The sequence below is a fragment of the Camelus ferus genome, chromosome 12 (assembly GCF_009834535.1).
Source record: "Camelus ferus isolate YT-003-E chromosome 12, BCGSAC_Cfer_1.0, whole genome shotgun sequence".
Classification (NCBI taxonomy): domain Eukaryota; kingdom Metazoa; phylum Chordata; class Mammalia; order Artiodactyla; family Camelidae; genus Camelus; species Camelus ferus.
This window is the reverse complement of record NC_045707.1, coordinates 12564838-12583033: the sequence shown is the minus strand read 5'-3', so window position 1 is coordinate 12583033 and position 18196 is coordinate 12564838. Positions and strand designations below refer to the sequence as shown.

The 18196-nt window shown below is 56.3% G+C and overlaps 2 protein-coding genes across 6 annotated transcripts; both read right to left on the bottom strand.

Moving 5' to 3' along the window:
- Positions 1–7181: 7181 nt before the first annotated feature.
- MIOX (myo-inositol oxygenase) lies at positions 7182–10277 on the bottom strand. 4 transcript variants are annotated; one of them, XM_032492623.1, is made up of 10 exons: positions 9993–10045; positions 9687–9849; positions 9425–9505; positions 9187–9349; positions 9005–9072; positions 8772–8881; positions 8626–8693; positions 8479–8528; positions 8070–8182; positions 7182–7967 (listed from the first exon to the last, which is right to left on the bottom strand). In XM_032492623.1, exons 1-10 carry the CDS (start codon positions 10028–10030, stop codon positions 7859–7861), a joined length of 963 nt encoding a protein of 320 aa, XP_032348514.1. In that variant the 5' UTR covers positions 10031–10045; the 3' UTR covers positions 7182–7858. The 4 variants fall into 4 exon arrangements, with proteins under 4 accessions (XP_032348514.1, XP_032348516.1, XP_032348515.1 ...); XM_032492624.1 differs by lacking the exon at positions 9993–10045 and adding an exon at positions 10224–10277 and having other exon boundaries at positions 7725–7967; positions 9687–9767; XM_032492626.1 differs by lacking the exon at positions 9993–10045 and adding an exon at positions 10224–10251 and having other exon boundaries at positions 7725–7967.
- A 377-nt stretch (positions 10278–10654) lies between these two features.
- Positions 10655–14928, bottom strand: ADM2 (adrenomedullin 2). Of its 2 annotated transcripts, XM_006173039.3 has the most exons (3): positions 14436–14928; positions 13503–13822; positions 10844–10977 (listed from the first exon to the last, which is right to left on the bottom strand). In XM_006173039.3, the coding sequence occupies exons 1-2, from the start codon at positions 14543–14545 to the stop codon at positions 13504–13506; spliced, it is 429 nt and encodes a 142-aa protein (XP_006173101.1). In that variant the 5' UTR covers positions 14546–14928; the 3' UTR covers positions 10844–10977; position 13503. The 2 variants fall into 2 exon arrangements, with proteins under 2 accessions (XP_014409624.1, XP_006173101.1); XM_014554138.2 differs by lacking the exon at positions 14436–14928 and having other exon boundaries at positions 10655–10977; positions 13503–13816.
- Positions 14929–18196: the final 3268 nt, after the last annotated feature.

Sequence of the window (18196 nt, the reverse complement as noted above, 5' to 3'; positions counted from 1 at the left end):
TCAATCAGGAGGTCACGGCCCTCCCTGTGCCTGGCTCTGTCTTCAGCCCCCACCCCTCATGCTTCACCTTACAGACCCCTGGACGGCCCCTCAAGGTGCCCAGCTCCTCTGACTGACCCAAGTGGCTGGAGCTGCATGCTCAGCCTGTGCCCACAGTCACACACGGCTCAAGGGGACCTATGACTGAGCCTTCCGATGCTCTCACACATGATTAAATCATCTACAAGCTGACTTTTTTGCTCAAGCCTGTATAGCTGGCCATCTTTCCTCAGCATCTACAGCCACAAACTCCACCAACTGCAGATTGAAAAGAATCGAAAAAAATTCCATGAAGTTCCAAAAAGCAAAACTTGAATCTGCTGCACAACCAGCAACTAGTTGCACAGCATTTGCGTTGTATTAGGTATTACAGGTAGCCTAGAAGTGATTTAGGGCATATGGGAGGGTGTGTGTAGGCTTATGCAAGCACTATTCCATTGTATACTATGTACTTGAGCATCCACAGATTTTGGTATCTGGGCAGGGATTCCTGGAACAAACCACCTGGAATACAGAGAAATGATGGTAATATAATAAAACGTTAAAACCTGTTCTTTTTCTTAAGCTTTTGAGCTTAGTGTATGAATCTGCCTTTGGGGTTATTGTTTTGTTTTCTGTAACAGCCTTCCTGAGATATAATTCATATGCCTACAATTCACCCACTCACAGGGCACAATTCAGCAGATAACAGGGTTGTGCATCCATCACCGTAATCAATTGTAAAGCCTTTTTATCAACTCGAGAAGAATGCCTGTTCCATGTAGCAGGCATCTTCCGCCCTGCTCCTTCCCATGCCCTAGGCAACAACTAATCTACTTTTTGTCCCCATGGAGTTACCTATTCTGGACACTATATGTAAATAGAATCATACAATTTGTGCCCTTTTATGTCTGGCTTCTTTTGCTTAGCATAACGTTTTCAGAGTATGTCCGTATAGTAGCAGGTGCCAGAACTTCGTTCCTTTTTATGGCTGAATAGTATTCCATTATATGTTGATACCGCATTTTGTTCATCCATTGATTCATCAATAGACATTTCAGTTTTCCCCTCTTGGCTGTTGTGAGCAGTGCTGCTGTGCACATGGGTGCACAAGTATCTGTTTGAGTCCCTGCTTGCACTTCTTTGGGATACATATCTAGGAGTGGAATTGCAGGCTCATAAGGAGATTTTATGGTTAACTTTTTGAGGGGCCACCTAACTTTTCCACAGCAGCTGCACCCTTTCACATTCCCTCCAGCAGTGTCCCAGGGCTCCTGTTTCTTCACATCCTTACTGACACTTGTTATTTTCCCTTTTTTGACAACATCCATCTCTTTATAGTGTCCTTTGACACACAAAAGTTTTTAGTGTTTATAAAGTCCAATTAATTTTTTTTTATTGTCTGTGCTTTTGGTGGCATATCCAAGAAATCATTGCCAAATCTAAGGTCGTGAAGATTTCCCCTTATATTTTCTTCTAGGAGTTTTATAGTTTCAGCTCTTACACTTAGGTCATTGATCCATTTTGAGTTTATTTTTGCATATAATGTGAAGTAAAAGTCCAATTTCATTCTTTTGCATGGAGATATCCATTTTCCCAGCACCATTTGTTGAAAAGACATTTCTTTCCCCCATTGAATGGTCTTGACACTCGTGCTGAAAATCAACTGACTGCATATGTAAGGGCTCTTTTACGGAATGTCTGTTCTGGTCCATGGGTCTGTACATCTGTCTTTATGCCAGTGTCACACTGTTTGGATTACTGTAGCTTTGTAGTAAGTTTTGAAGTTGGGAAGTCTGAGTCTGCCAGCTTTATTCTTCTTTTTCAAGACTTTTTGACTATTTGGGGTCCCTTGAGATTTTAGAATGGATTTTTCTTTTATTTCTGCAAAAAAGTCCCATTGGGATTTTGACAAAGATTGCATCGAATCTGTAGATCACTTTGATAGTACAGTTGACCCTTGAGCAATGCCAAGGTTAGTGGTGCCGACCTCCATGCAGTCAAAAATCCAAGAATAAGCTTAGAGTTGGCCATCCACATCCAAGGTTCTGCATCCATGGATTCAACCAGCCAAGGATTGTGTAGTACGGTGGTGGTAGCTAGTGGGGAAAATCCACATATAAGTGGACCCTTGCAGTTCAAATTGGCATTGTTCAGGGTCAACTGTATCGTCTTAACAATGGTAAGTCTCCCAATCCATGTACTTTTATTTTCTCTCTTCTATTTGAATCTAGCCGGTTTTAGCAATAACTCTCAAGGGCTCCACTTATAAATTTTAAATGCCTAAAATATTTTAACTGCTTTACAAATTTAACTTGAATTTATTTTTTAACTGCTCAGTTATCTGACCTAACAAACTTTCCAAGCTTCAAAAAAAAAAAAACCCATAAATAAATAGCTGTACAAATGCAGTGAGCCAATGATTCTCTTGAATGTCCCTATACCAGGAATAAACTTCCTAAGATTGACCAGGGGCAAAGCTGTGCCACAACCCAGCCTGGTGAGGACACAGGATGCCTGGATCCAGGGCAGACTGACTCCCAGCTTCAGATGCAGAGTCCAGTGTGGCTAGAACATGGTCCCATTGCTGCTGGTGAGTGCCAGGGCTCTCTCCTTCTTGCCTCCCACCCAGACTCCTGGAAGGGCAGATCCCCTCCATGGGAGGAGTCCCAACACTGGAAAACCTGATGCCCACTCCAGGTGCCTGGCCCCTGATGAACCCATCTTTCTGATTCACACTCACACGGTGTTCCACTGACACAAGGCAGTCACTATGTCTCCCTGACCCTAACCCTGGCTCATGCCAAGGCCGGAGGCCCCCAGGTCTACTCCTCTTCCGCACCCACCCCTTCGAGCTCAGCACAGCCCAGTCTCAAAATTCCGCGATTCCCACAGTGAACTGTGAGGTTAGCCACCAAAAGAGACAAAAAATTGACTCATGTTTGAAGGACAACAAAGGAGAAGATGCCTGTTGTGCTTGTTCCTGCAACAATCCCCAGCTGGTGTTTAGGGCCTCCTCCACCCACACCGTTTAGAGGCACCTTGTTACCAAAACTAGCTTGGAAAATTAAGCCAATCTGCGACCTGGTTGTGGTGAAGGAAAGCACAGCGTTTACTGCAGGTGCCCAGCTAGGAGTCCAAGCAGCTGGCGCTCAGAAGGCCGGAACTCCCCGAAGGCTTTCAGGGAAAAGTTTTTAAAGACAGGGTGAGGGCAGGAGTTGTGGGCTGTGTGATCAGCTGGAGAACACTCTCTGATTGGTGGGTAGTGAGGTCTTGGGGCGTCAGCATCAACAGCCTTCTGGTTCCAGCTGGTCTGGGGTCTCCGGGCTGGTGGGCAGCACAGTTAACTTCCTCCGCCTGGTGGGGGTTTCAGCACCTGCAAAGCAGCTCAAAGGATGGGGCTCAGAGTATGATCCACAGACCCTGAGGAGGAGCTACAGGTCCTTGACTTTGTTTAATAGCTAAACTGTTATTATTTTGTCTTGCTGGACTGTTTTCCTTTCTTTCTGTGTTTTCTCACTTCTCTGATTAAGTGTACTATTTGGAACTCAGGGAGGCCTATGAGGCTAAAGTTTTTCTAGAAACCAGAGGCAGGCAGAGGACATGGGGGCCAAGGGGGGCCTGTCCTGGAAAGGCCCCAGAGGGTCCTGCTTGGTGACAGTCTGAGCCCTTGGGCCCATCTGCAGAGGGCACTGTGTCTTCCACTGACCCTGGCCGCTGGGCCTGGTGGTTTTCGAGCATCCCGGGGTCTCCTGGAGCTTGTTCCGCATCCTCCCGCCTCTCAGCCGCCCGCCAGCAGCCCTTTCCCGGTGGGGGTCCACGCCAGCCACACCTGCGCGTCCAGTGGCAGAGGTGCTCTAAACTGTGTCCCACTCAGAGGAGATGCTGCTGTGTCTCTGGGAGGAGGCCCTGCTTCCTCAGGAGCCACAGTCCACATGCGGCATCACCCGGCCACTGGGACAGGCAGCCACAGCCTCGCCTGGGGTGGCAGGTGTAAGAGTGAGAGCCGCTCCCCTATAGACACCGGACTGTTCGGGGCTCCCCGCCGGGCATTTTCCGCAGCCTGACTCCCAAGGGCAGTGTCTCTGAGCTGGCACCAGGGCCGGGTCTTCAGTGGTCTCTGCACCACTCACTCCCTCAGATCATTGGTTTGGGGTCATGGGGTGTAGGGGGTCCTGCGAACACCAGCCTCTCCTTTAAGCAGAGGCAGCGCTGCACAGGCCCCTCAGTGAAGGGCGTTTGTGAGTCAGTGGACGGCAGTGCTGAAGGGAGCATGGGGTGGGTGGCAGGTCCACACACAAGGGGGTCAGTGGTGACAAATTGCCGCTCACTACATGGGAGGTCCCTTTGGGAGTGGCCACCTGCTCCCCTTGGGCTCTGGGGTGGCAATGCTGGTAGCCCTGGAGTTTGGTGAGAAAGCTACACGTGGCCTCCACTTCTGCCTGCATGGAGCCCCCGGGGCCAGCTTTGCGGTTTCTGCAAAAGGAAGTCACCAGGCCATCTGGTCTCAGGACCCCTGTACATTCTTAAAAATTACTGAGGACCCCAAACAGATTTTGTTTATTAGGATTCTTTCTGTCAATGTTTACCACATTGGAAATCACACTGAGAATATCTTTAAATATTTGCTTATTAATTTTACTTAAATGTAAAAATGAACTCACTATGTGTTATCATAATAAATTTTTAATTGAAAGGTAACTATTTTTCAAGATAAAAATGAGTGAGAAGAGTGGCATAATTTTATGTTTTTGCAAAATCTCTTCAATGTCTGGCTTCTTATATCCACTTCTGGTCAATGTTACAATATGCTTTGGTCAAAATATATTAAGACAGTCCGGCCTCAGTAAGATGTTTTGTTGGAAAAGGGACGAGTATTTTACATTATTTTATTTTACTTTTTATTGTAGTTTTGATTTGCATTTCTCTAGTAGTGACACCAAACATTTTCTCTATATTGAGTGATACTGACCATTTTGTTGGCCTATTGTGAGAACAGCAGTGACCGCACAGGCCCCCTGCGGACCCAGGCCTTCAGGGGCAGCCAGGCCACTGCTGGCCACACTCCAGGAGCTGTGGTCTGGGCACAATCACAGACCTTCCTGTTTCAGTCCAAGCCTTGAGCCTGAAGTTTAGGGACCTGAACTGGTTGTACTCCCGTGGGCCATCTGTGCCCCTAGAAGCAGCCCTCCTCCCCTGGTGCCTGCCCCCAGTGGTCCCCATGACCTGTCCAGGGCTGCAGAGCCTGTAAGCAGCAGCTCTGCCCCTGCAGGCCAAGAGCCGCCTCCAACCCTCGCAGGGCGTTCGCAATGTTCGGCCCCAAATGGGCCTGATAACAAGTCCTAGGTTCCTCTCAGACTCTCGTTGCTTGCAACCACTTTCTTGAAGGAAACTGGCTCATTTCAAGAGAAATATAACTCATTAGAAGGGTGCTGGAAGGCCACAGTTGGCACAGGAGGGGCTGGAGGAGGGGCTGTGTGCAGCGAGCGGGCATCAGGGCAAAGCCGAGCCCCCTTCTTTCTGCGGGCTCCTCAGTGGCCCCAGTGCCTGCGCCCCCGACCCCGTAAGGCCTGGCAGTCCCCTGGGTAGACAGAAATATGGAGGCCCTGGCCCCCACTCCCCCAAACCTTGGGGCCCTTCTGCAGGTGGCCAGGTTAGGGTCTGCAGGGCCACAGAGAGGCTCAGGGGTCGGGGGAGGTGGCCACTCCTGCTCTGCATGGGGGAGGCTCCTCTGGGATGGCAGACTGCCGGGCCTCGCCCCCAGCTTTGGGCTCCCGGTTCTCTTCCCCCGCAGCCTCCTCAGAGACCTGCCTCTCTAGCACCCCCTGCACCCCACAAGCAGCTCTAGGGAGAGACCCCCCTTGGCAGCCTGCACCTGCCCTGCCTGGGCTCAAAAGCTGAAGGGGCTGCAGCTGGGGAGGCTGCCTGGGGATGGTACGAGGAAGCCCAGGGTAGGCAGTGATGCTCCAGAAGGAAGCACAGTGAGCGGGGAGGATCTTGGGCAAAGCCTTCTAGCATACCTGAGCCAGCCCTCTCCTGATGGCGGCACAAGGGTAGGGCCAGGAGGGGTTTGGGCAGGACTGGAGGGCGGGGCCATGCAGCAGCCGGGCAAGGCAGGGTCAGGGCAGTGGGCAATGGAGGTGGACATTCAAGTGATTGGGTCTTCAGCCTCAGCACGAGGATTCAAAATACAATTTCCCACTTGGAGAAACCAAGGTTTGCTGGAGAAATGGCTGATTCCACGTCTAGGGCAGCCTTTGTGGTAAGCTGAAAAACGGCCAAATGTAACCTTACTGTGCAAAAGCATCTTGCAGATATAACTAAGGCTCTTGTGATGAGGAGATCACCCTGGATAACCCGGGAGGGCCCTAAACACCTCCAAGCGTCTTCATAAGAGAGAGGCAGAGGGAGACTGACACACAGAGAAGTCACGTAAAGAAGACAGAGCAAAGACACGCAGCCACCAGCCCGGGGATCCTGGTGGCCACCTGCCTCTGGAAAAGCTATAGAAGACCCTCCCAGAGCCTCTAGAGGGCGCCTGTCCCTGCTCACACCTGGATCTCAGACTCCTGGCTTCCAGAACTTGACAGCACATTTCTATTGTTTCTTAAAACAAGTCACCATGTTTGTGGTAATCTGTCACAGTAGACACAGGATGTTAACAGTCTGGGCATCTTGTTACACCAGATGGCAAGACAACCCCGAGACGGTGTCAGAAGGACCCAGAAGCCCACCTGCAAGCCCCTCCCCAACCCTGACTGAGCACCAGAAAGGTATCAGTTCACTGAGGTGAAGCACAAGTAGCTAACATCTCTGCGTTCTTGATACAGAAGCAGACAACTTGATCATGTTTGAAGGATGCTGGGGAGCCAGCTCTTGCAAATTGGTAAGTTGAGAGAAAGACAAGAGCATTTATTTGCCTCTCCTGCACGAACAGTATCCAAACTGCACTGGCGGATTCACACTTTACCACCCGCCAGGTTCTACCAGGGAAGCGGCTGTTCTTACGCCAATGGGGAAGGACACCCTTAGACTACCCTGAGGCCACACACACACACATGCAAACACACGCACACACACGCACACACAGACACACACACTCCCCAGCTGTACCTCCTACTAAAGCCAGCTTCCGTCCCCAACAAGCCAAACCTGAAACTGAGTAAGCCTCTGAATTCTTTTACTAATTAGCAGGAAATACAGAGAAAACACTGCTGGGTACTGAGGGGCTGCAATCCGTGAACTCCCACAGGAAACTCCCAGACCAACAACCCACTTTCTTCAGAGATAAACGCTGGGGTGGCAGCGGCTGGCGCTCCCTGCAGCGCTGAGGGTTACTCCTGGGGGATGAAGCCACAGGGAGGAGGTGACTGTCCAGCCAAGGTGAGGCCGCACCTTGGGGCACCCAGAAAACCAGCCTGGGGGGCTCTTCAGGGTTGTGTGTTCATTTTATGTTTCTGTAGTGTGTTCTTCTAGCTCACAGATGTTGTGTTTTGTTTAAGGAGACCAAGCCCAGAGGGCTCAGGGACTGTTTCAAGAATGTGGAGGTGAGCAAGGTGACCCCAGGTTCTGATGCCAGAGCTCAGAGGACTAGTGAGATGCTTATGGCGGCAGCAACAGCAGGACGTGTATCCAAGAGGCCGCACACGGACTGAGTGTCCGCCTCAGTGAGGCTCCGACTCACAGGCTGCCTCAAGGTCTTTATTGCCACCAGGTCAGGGAGTGCAGCCCATAGGTGGGCACAGTGGGGGCCCCTGGAAAGGCCAGGCAGGCCATCACTGTGCCTGACGGGGACCATCATCAGATGCCCGGCCAGGCCTGCACAGGGCGGGCAGGCCGGTCACCAGCGCAGGACGCCAGGGCAGTACTTATCGATGAGCCCCTGGTAGTAGGGCCGGAGATCGTCCACGTCAGGCAGGTCAGGGCACTTGGTGTAGAGATCGAACTTGCTGCATTGGGGGAGGTGTGGTGCCTCGTGAAACCCCTCCATGCACCCTTCTTGTCCCCGTCCCCCGTTCCCTCCCCCCCATCCCCCCCAGGTACAGCCCTACTTGAACTCCCGCACCCAGGGCAGCATGGCCAGGTCCCGCGCACTGCACAGCTGCCGGTAGTCGCCACCCGTGTGCCACGGGTAGAAGGAGTGGAATCTGATCATGTAGAAGGCCTGGGGCAAGAGGAAACCACACCCCACACGTTCCAGGTGGGCTGGGCCGGGCCGGGCTGGGCTGGGCTGGACTAAGCCAGGCTAAGCCAGACCATACTGGGCTGGGTTGACCTGGTCTGGGCTGGGTTGAGCTGGTCTGGGCTGGGCCAGGCTGAGCTGGACTGGACTGGGCTGGGCTGGGCCAGACTAGGCTGAGCTGGACTAGACTGGGCTAGGGTAGACTGAACTGGGCTGGACGGGACTGGGGTGGACCAGGCTGGGCTGGGCTCTTGGTTTGGTTCCTCCCTACCACCTACCTCTGGTGGGAGGGAGAATTTGTTGAACTTCATCATCTGGTACATGTACTCTGTGAGAAAGAGGGTGTCACCACCAGGCACCCAGAGAGGTGGTCCCCAACCGTGGTCCCCAACCATTGTCCCACCCCACTCACTAAATGGCCTCACCGTCATGGCCCCACGACATGAGGACATTCTCGAGCCCACAGTGGGGCTGGTACATGCCAAGCTCCGTGCTGCAGGGAGAGATGGAGGGTGAGGGGGGCTCAGGAGCTCACTGGGGAGAGGGAGGACCAACAGCAAGGGAGGCACACCTGTACAGAGGATCCTGGAGGTCAGGGTTATCCTGGAAGGTGGAGTCACAGAAAACCACAGAGGCCTGGGGACGGCAGCCAACTGGGAAGGTGTCTCCAACAACTGCCCACTGGGGAGGACAGGCAGCCGTGGGTGGGCGTGACTGGCTGCCCACCAAGTGGATATCCAGAGCCCATAGCTGAGACTGCCCTGAGCCCCACCCTGCTGAACCCACTCCCCAACCTCTCCTCACCTGGGGCTCCCCTGCCAGAGCCAGGACCTTCCCTAGGTCGTGCAGGAGCCCAACGAGGTGGAACCAGTCTGGGAGAGAGAGGAACAGGGCAGGCTGGTGGGCGGGGTGGGCAGGGCCTACCGGGAAAGGGACAGACCCCTACTTGACCCCATCCCCACAGCTGGGGCAGGTGGGGAGCACACCCTTGTCAGGATGGGCCTTCCGGATGCCTTCAGCCGTCTGAAAGGCGTGGAAGGAGTTAGGGAAGTCCACGTCGGGGTCCGACTCATCCACCAGCCCATCCAGCATGTCCACAGCCTCCATGATGGTCATTTTCTTATAGGAGAAGCCCCCAAACTGGGCATGCTGGCCAGGAAGAGAAGGTCAGTGTGGCCACGGGGTTGGCACTGGGAGAATTAGGGCTAGGAGCCCACCAGCTACCTTTTTCCTGACGAAGTCCACAGTCTGCCGCGTGTGCATCAGCTTGTAGGTGGCGAGAACACGGTCCAGGAGCGGCCCAGACTGCAAGCCGGACAGTCAGCCAGGCAGCTCGCCAGCGCCTGCCCTTCACCCCAGGGAGCTGCTATCTCCTCCCTCCCAGGCTGGGCCCCAGGTGCACACGGGGCCTCCCCAAGGGTGGCCCCTGGAGCTGTGTGAGGGGACAGGTGCTACCCTCCCCAGGAGCTGGGGGACAGGGTCCTACCGTATAGTTTCGGAAGCTGCCCTTGTCTTTGGCCACATCTGGGTCCACATCAGGCCGGTAGACCAGGGAAGGGTCTGGGCCCTGGTTGGGTGGGGGATTGAACCCATTACACCGTGATGCCAGCTCCAAGAGGGAGTGAGGCCATCCCCCGGGGCACAGGACTCTGCAACGTGGATGCAGCGAGGTGAGACGCCCCAGGGCACAGCCCCTCCCCAGCACAGGCGCAGGGGCCTTGGAAGGCTTCCCACTCCTGGCGCCCTACTCTGCAGAGCAGATGTGCGGGATACCGGCTTCCCAGTGACGTACGGGGATGCTGCGCGGGAGCACCGCACCCCACCCGGCATCTCCTCCTGGAGACCTGGGTCCACGCGGAGCCCAGGGGTTAGGCTGATGACCCTTGCCCCAGCTAGACCATGGCAGGAAGGGGGAGACCTTTGGCCCCTCCCGAGGGCGGGAACCCTCGGGAGGGGCGTGGTGCAGCCCCAGCTCCACAGGGAGCGGTCCCCGGGCAGCTCCTGTGTGGGTCCGGCTACTCACCACAACCACCTTCATCCTGGGACGGGGCAGAGCTGGTGAGTGGGCAGGACTTCCACAGGCTCGTGTGCCCCTATATATGCCCACAGGTTACATAAGTGACCGGACACCACCCAGCCCCTTGGCCTTGGCCCTTGGTAATGAGTGACCATCCACCCTCCTCCTGGCTCAGCGAGTTAATGTGTCAGTGTAGGGGCAGCCCCAGTGGCCAAGCCCCCCTCCCTGACCTCAGCCTCTGGACAACTGACCTGACTGAGAGGTCGAGGCCGCCCTGTAGCCAGACTCCCACTCTTGCCCCGTAAGCTTTAAACCGCTCCATGCCCACAGTGGGCCCCTCCATAGGCGGTGCGTACCCCGGGCCCACCCTATCACCCACAACACCTGGGATGCGGGGCTGAGCTGGGCTTGTTTCAGGAAAATCATTCTGACACTTGTTAAAATGGGATGGAAGACTTTATTCAAGACTAGCTGGAGGGGAGAGGTCAGGCTCCACTCTGAACACGGCAAAGACAGCTGGGGATTTACAGGCACCAAGCAAGGCACAGGGGTGGGGTGTCAGGACGGAGAATTGATAGAGGAGACATCCAGCGTAGGGACTCTTGTTAAGCCAACCTGGCAGGATTCTGCCCGAAGGCAGCCCAGGCGGTGAGATCAAGGGTGGGGTTCCCACTTGTCTGGGGCAGGACTCAGGAGCAGCAGGCTCAGAGGAGGCCGCCTGAAGTCTGGTCGGCGGGTGGGAGTGGTCTTTGTCGGGCTCCTGGAGTGAGGGCAGAGGTGAATGCATAGCAGAGTCATGAGCAGCCAGGTCAGGGCAGTGGGGACGCGGCGGGGACCACATTGACGACGTGCCTGCCTGGAGCTGAAGCTCTCGTCTCACTGGGAAGAGGCCTGGGCTCCAGGGAAAGGCTGGGGTGGGAGAGGGCAGTGGGCAAGGGGCGAGGTGTTGGGTTCCCCACAAGGCTCCTCCTGCCTGCACTGAGAATAACTGGCGGCGGCGGGGGGGGGTGCTGGGGTCCCCCACTTGAAATGGCCAAGGGCTCCTGGCCCCTGTGAGCCCATAGCATCAGCTGCTTCCCACGTGCTGTGCACCCGTTATTCACTTTACTCTGAGGTTGGTTTCCTTTTGCCCCCTCCCACTGGAATGTCAGCCCCTGGGGTGGGGAGGGATGTATTTTATTCAGTGTTAGGCCTCTGATGTTGCTGCAAGGATGGAGCGGGGTCTCTAGGGAGCAGGCAGGAACCATAGCCCCAAAGCAAGTGGTGGCTTGGACCAAGAGGAGGAGCGAACAGCCGGCTCACAGGATCCAGATGTGAGAGATGTGGTGAGGAGGAAGAGGAGGTTCTGGCAGGAGCAGGAACAATGGGAGGGTAGCAGGGTGGGGGAGGAGTTGGGGGGCTGCCACCAGACCTGTAAGTGGGGTGTGAGGTGGGCAGCTTGGACTCAGCCTGGAGTTCAGGGACTATGTGGACACCAGGTGCAGTGCTGTGACCATAGCAGGTGACTGTAAGGAAAGATGGCCCAAGGCTCAGGGAGCATCTCAGCGAGGGGACCGGGCAGTGCAGTCCTGGGTCCGGCAGCCTGTGTTGCCACGTGGAGAGTGCCTGCTGTGCGGAGCAGTGCTCCTGGCAGAGGGAGCATCCTGTGTGGAGGACCAGACCTCAGAGGACTTTGCCCCGGGGCCGGAGTCTGGGAGGGTCTTGGCAGAGCTGAGCTCCGACTCTCCTGGAGCCCTCCTCTCCTTGGTCCCCAGTCCCCCTTGCCCTGCTCATTGCCTATCCTCCCTGCCTGCCTCTACTGACATCCCTCACACAGGCACATGGCTCGGAGGCCCAGCCTGCTGGCCTCTCTATCCCCTACTAACACATGCCCGTTCCAGCTCCCCAGGTACACACATACCTCCTGTGCACTCAGGACCTGGGCACTCTCAGTGCCTTCCCCTGGGGACCCCTGCTGTCCTCAGTTCAGCTCCCTGTGCACGGAGGCCTCCAATAGGGCAGGGACCAGCCTGAACAGCTCCCACGGGGCCTAGTGGAGGGGAGGTGCCTTTACCTGGCCAGCTGATCCCTGAGCTGGAAGAGCAAACACAAGGGTGGACGCCCAGATGGGTGCTTCCAGGAGACTCCCACCCTGGGGGGCTTCAGGGGTCTGAGGGGCAGGCCTGCTAGTGATCCAGAGTGTGGGCTCTGTGGGCGGGCACGGTAGTGACCATAGGCACAGCCCTGACCTCTGTGGCTGCAGCATCTGCCTCCAGAGTTGGAGTAAGGAGAGTGCCCTCCCCACAGGGCGGCTGAGAGGCGGACTCATTCAGTGCTGCATGAATGTTGGTTAAATAACCACCTCTCTGCACCTGGGCCAGGCCTATGCGGTGTGGGGTGCCAGTACTGCGGGACCAACAGAGGCTCAGGTATCACCGCACAGAAAAGCCTCCCCTAGGGCAGACACACCCTGAGAACTCTGCCTACTGGCTGTGGACTGTTGGTTGCCCATCCTTCTGATGGTTTGAGGCCAGTTCCCCCTGCACAGGCTCCTGGCAAACCTGCTCAGTCTTCTGCTCTGTCGTCCCCACACCCGGTCCCATGGAGTCCCCACGCAGGGCAGGATGGGGCTCAGGGAGCCTGTGGAGCCCCCACCCCCTCGAGGTGGTGATGGACCTGACTTAACTGACCTACTTGGGCTGGGAGATTTCCCCCCTACCCCAGCCCTGCCTTGGCCCAGAACACCTCTTGAACCCCACAGGGGACCCAGGCAGGGGTCACCATTGTGACCTTGGGCCCAGAGGGAGCAGGGCAGCTCAGCTTTAACCCTTTGATGTTAGGACCAGCAGTGAAGAGGCCAGGCCAGGCCAACTCACCCCTTCTCTCCTGCTTCCCCGGACGTGCCCACAGGGGTTCAAGCCCCTGGCTTGTGCTCTACATCCTTGCACAGACACCTCCCCTCTCAAGCCCTTTTTGGCATCTAATGCTGCTGGCTGCCTCTGCTTGGCCCTGTCCCCTGAGTGTTATACCCCAAGGGTGCAGACCCCCTGGGTATACAGACTGCCTAGGTCCACACATGTGCATGGGCTTCTGTGTCCAGAGCCATTCAAGGTTGCCTGTTGCAGAACCTGGTAGATGTGGGGTGGGGTGGGATGGGGTGTCCTCAGGGGCCTGCCTGTACAATGTTCTAGTTACTGCTGTTTGCAGGTGCTCTGAGGGCTGGTTCTGGGCTGGGGGCTGAGCTGCAGTTCTGGGATTTGGGTGTAGCATCCCAGCCGGGGCAGGCTGGGGTATGGCCTGACCCACCTCAGCCATAGCTGTGGGGACTGCTGGGGTCCACAGGGGGGGAGTCCTGCAGGCCAGCAGACCTGACAAGCTGCCACAGGCGGTGACTGAGATTCTGCACTTGGCAGGTGCCCAGCACACAGCCCACACGCAGGAGCTGGGCTCGGGGCCTGTGGGCACCCAAGTGTTGGCGAGGGCCATTCCGGAGAGCCTGACCCATAGCAGGGGCCAGGCTGGCACTCTTCTGTGGCTGGAGGGCTCGGTGCAACTTCCAGATCACAGGCCGGGTTCCAGGGTAACGGGGCTGCAAGCCACTGGAAGAAGTCCGGGCTGGGGGCTCCCTGTAGAGGGAGATGAAGGAAGTAAACCTGATGGCCCAGCCTTTCACAGGCCCATAAATCCACCCACTTTTCCTCCCACACAGGCCTGGGGTCACTGGTAGGGGAAACCCACATCTTCCCCAACAGCCTGGAGCAGCGCCAGGGGAAGCCCACAGCCCCCACATTACTCAGCAGGCCAGGGGGAGCCCACTGAGCTCAGGACCTGCGGCCTAGGTCACATGTCCATTCACCTCTGCCTCCCTGGGCAAGGGGCAGCCCTGGCCTCAGTAGGTCCTTATGCTCAGGACTCAAGTGACTTCCCTCAGTCCTTTGGGGTGGTGGGAGGTGGGCAGGCCTGGGGACCCCTCCAGCCTCCCCTCCCATAGCTGACCTTTCCTTTTGAGGGGGCTACTCTGCCAGTAGGGGAGTGGGCATGCCTCAGGAGGGGAGGCAAAGGAAGAGAAGCCTCCAGCCCTGCTCATGGGTTGCTTAAGGCATGGGGGCTGGCCCTGGGTTTAGGGGGGTAAGCCCTAGCAGGTGGTGGGTTTCCCCAAGATGGGGCTGGGGGTACTGGGGAGAGGGAGGGTTTCCTGCCACGTGGACCAGGGGTCAGGCTGATCTGAGCCCGGCTCACCTGGGTCGCGCCGGCAGCCGGCTCCCGCCCAGGCCGAGGGACAGTGTGCCTGGGAACTGCAGGTAGAGGAAGCTGATGCAACCGAGGGTGACCGTCAGGTGCCAGGCCATGGTGGGCGGGGTTGCGGGAGGCAGTGAGCTGGGCAGGTGTCGGGGCGCCCTAGGCTGAGCCACCTCCTCCTCGGGGCGCCCTCAGCGCTCGGACGGGCGGGCTGGAGCCTGGTTCGTTGGCGAGGGTCTCGGGTGCGAATTCGGCGGGCGTGTCTCTTACTGGTGGAGCGGGGAGTTCCTCATCGGCTGTCCGTCGGGGTCCTGCTGGGGCCGGAACCCGGGCACCTCCGAGGCTAAATAGTCTTCCAGGGAGGCGGAGCTAGACGCGCGGGCTGGGCGGGGCGCCCTCCCCGGACCCCGACTCAGAGGGCGGGCCGCGGGGTGGGCTACGGCCCTGCTGCCAGCTCTGTGCGTGCAGGGAAGGGAGCGCGGGCGGAGGGGCCCTTCCCCGCCGGGCGGCAGGCCAGAGACCCGGAGATGCCAGCCTTGCTTCTGCTCCTTCTGGTGGGGAACACTGTCCCGGAGCCTGGAGGGGCCAAAACTTCCAGGCTGAAGTAGTGAGTGCTGGGGGGTGGGGTCAACCACACCCACCACCTCTGCACCAGCTAGTCCCTGAGCGTCTCACCCCTCAGTGCCTGCATGGATTGGGGGGGGGGCATTTTGAGACCTCTCCCCTAGCAGATGTATTCATAAAAACTCTGCCCTTTCTCCCCATTACTGAAGTATTAAGTGGTTTTTACAAGAAATTTAAATAAGAACTGAGAACCCCTCACAGCCCCCCACTGTGAATTCCTCTCCCAAGTCCAGGCTGGCGCCCCATTTCTCTTGGGTGCACTAGTGTGTGTTGTTGAGAGGGCGTCCTCTGTGTATATTTGGTACTCACATATATGCATGTATCAGTAAAAACATGTGTGAACTTAAGAGACCGCCATTCTTATGGTTGGCCCTACACCAACATGTAGGTGTCCTGTGACTTAATTAGCTGATCTTTATTAGTGAGCAAGTAGATGATTTCCAGGCTTTCCAAGAGCAAGAACCCGTCAGTGAAGCTCATAGATGAGTCTGTATAGGATGCTTTCCCAGAAGCGGAAATTCTGGCTGAAGGTGAGCCTGTGTTTGTGTTACCAGTTGGAGCAAACTGCTCCCCACAAAGCCGATGAACTGTCAACTGATTGTGGACTCGGTGTCAGCAGGAACAATTATCTCATCACCCCCTTACAGACACTTCTGTGATCATCTGAGCATCTCTAGGTCATTTGTGTTTCCTCTTCTGCCTTACCCTGCCCCAGGCTTGTTCCCTCTGTCAGGTCATCATCAGTGACCTGGTCAGTCTCCATCCCTCCTGCCGCACAAGTCACAGAACCTCAATAGACATTTGCTGGATGAATAAACCCACAAGTGTTGAACACAGCCACAAGTGTTGACTTACATCCTGAAAAAGGCAGGGAAGCATCAGCAGGTACTTGAGTTTCTATTTGTTTATTTTCACCAGGGACAAGAGTGGGTGATGTGATCACATTTACATTAGAAGTGAAGTTCAGCAGGGAGGGTGGGATGCTGGAGGGCTGGCAGGAAGGGTGTGGGGGCAGGGGGCAGGACAGAGTGGATGGGTCAGAGAAACAGCACAGCAGAGGGGCAGATGGGGAGCGTCAACCCTTCCGTTCGCTGATGCAGGGAGCTGCCTGGGGGACATCCTGGCAGAGGTGTCTGGCTGGCCTCCAGTGTCCTGGGCCTGCAGGAAGAGAAGGCAGACCTGGAACACAATTTTGGGAGTTTCAGAGATGGCAAGGCTCTGGGAGGCAAGGAGGGGAGGAGGTGGTGAGCATCACCCACAGAGAGGGGATGGGACCCAGCACTCCAGCTCTGAAGCCACAAATCAGGGGGGCACGCAAAGGACCTCAGGGGCCTACCCAGTTCTGCAGCTGCTGCTTCTCCCACCAGCATCCCATCGTCCCTCAATCTGCCATCCACAGTTCTGCCAGTACCATCTTTCCAAAATACATGTGATCATGTTACTCACCCCTCTAGTAAACAAAAAATAAATCAAAATTGCCTGTCTCTACAACAGGTGGAGGTAAGCCTCAGAACACTTGCTGCTGCCGTGGACCTGGGGTCCCATCTCCCCAACAGCCCACAGACAGGATGTCCTCAGGCCTCAGCTTGGTAGCTTATTTTACCCCTATCCCTCCTGCTTGGATCAGGGACCCCCCGTGGCCCTACAGCCCCCTGCACTGCACAGCTCGTGACAGTTGTCTGTCACTGTCCACGTGCCCTCCGAAGGGAAATCCAAGGGCTTCTTTCATTTACCCTCAGTGGAGGGGCTGCTTCTGGGGGGCGATGGGCTGGCTCCCAGAGTACCACCCACCCATGGAAACACGCTAGAAGTAAACCAGAGTTTCTCCTGGTGCACGCGGGCTGGGCCACGGAAGCCAGGTGGTGGTGGTGACGTTGGAGGAACGCTTTAGAGAAATTCCTGGGGCAAGAAAAGCTAGGGTGGCACTTGGCTGGGCAGACAGCATCTCAGGAGGTTTTGCTTGAGTGTTTTAAGGTGGGAGAGACTGAATTTCATCCTGATGGCACGGATCCAAGAGAGGAAGGGGTTGAGGTTGGGGCACTGAGAGAAAACAGCTATGGGGAGGGGGGCAGGAGGGTAGAGCCTCTGTGGTAGCTGTGGAGGGGGAAGTGAGCATGAAGGGAGAGGCTTGGGGTGTGGTGATGCCACCAGGCCTCCCCTCCATAGCTTTGACATTGGAGCCAAGCTGGGTGGAGGTAAAAGGATGGGAACAGGACTGGAGAGAGTCGCTCCCTGTTGGGCGGAGAGGAGGCTCAGTCCCTGGGAAGGGGAGGAAGCAGGCAGGAGTGAGCACCTCTGAGGGTGACACGGACAGTGTGGTGGGCAAGAAACTCAATAGCAAGGAACTTGATGGGGGTATCATGGTCTAGAAGTAACCCCAAACTTACCCTTGACCCTAAGGTGCCTCTGAGAGGGCTGCAAGGAATGGATTCCTTGCAAGAAGGGCATGAGGGTAGGGGAGAATGGGGTTCAGGGTCCCCATACCCTCTGGGGGAGAGCCAGTCCTGGCTCAGGTGTCAGGCCAGAGGACTTGCCAAGGGCACTGCCTGCCCGTGCACAAGCAGAGTGGGGTGCTAATGTGGTGGTGAAGAACTTGTTCGGTGTAAATGACTAAAAGCCACTCAAGACAGCAGGCGCAAAAAGGACGGTTTCTCAGACTGTGTATCCAGGACCCGACAGAAGCAGAGGAGGCTGTGCCTGGGCCTACAGCCGCCTCCCTCAGCTCGTCTCTGGCTGGCCCCTGCAAGGGGTGGAACATGGACGTCAGCAGTTTGTTCCTTCGGAGGTTCTTGCAGCAGCCAACCTCATCTAAAAACAAGCTCAACCCTGATTCCCTCTCCCAGCATGTCCGTGGGGCAGCTCTGAGGCTCCCCTCTACCTCCCCAGCTCCTCTCCTAGCATGTCCTGCCCTAGACTGTGTCCCCCTTGTCCAACCCTGCACCACTGCGGGGGAGGCCCTGGCCGGCCCCTGCCCTGAGGGTGGTGTAGCCTTCTCCAAAGCACCGAACCTGGGCCCCAGACCCCTCACTGCCTAAAACGTTGGACTTTACAGCAGGCCGTGCAGCGCGCCTTTCTTAAGGTCATGTGCTAAGCGTTTCAGCCCTCTTAGATGGGGCTTCTAAGGGCGGCCCGAGCAC

Coding starts and splice junctions, on each gene's coding strand:
- MIOX (XM_032492623.1), bottom strand. CDS start 10,030: ATGCCGGGTGGGGTGCGGTGCTCCCGCGCAGCATCCCC. Junction 9,350..9,424: donor TGGACTTCGTCAGGAAAAAG/GTAGCTGGTGGG, acceptor CTTCCTGGCCAG/CATGCCCAGTTTGGGGGCTT. Junction 8,882..9,004: donor CTCTGGCAGGGGAGCCCCAG/GTGAGGAGAGGT, acceptor TGTCCTCCCCAG/TGGGCAGTTGTTGGAGACAC.
- ADM2 (XM_014554138.2), bottom strand. CDS start 13,682: ATGGCCCTCGCCAACACTTGGGTGCCCACAGGCCCCGAGCCCAGCTCC. Junction 10,978..13,502: donor TCCCCACAGCTATGGCTGAG/GTGGGTCAGGCC, acceptor CCCTCACTCCAG/GAGCCCGACAAAGACCACTC.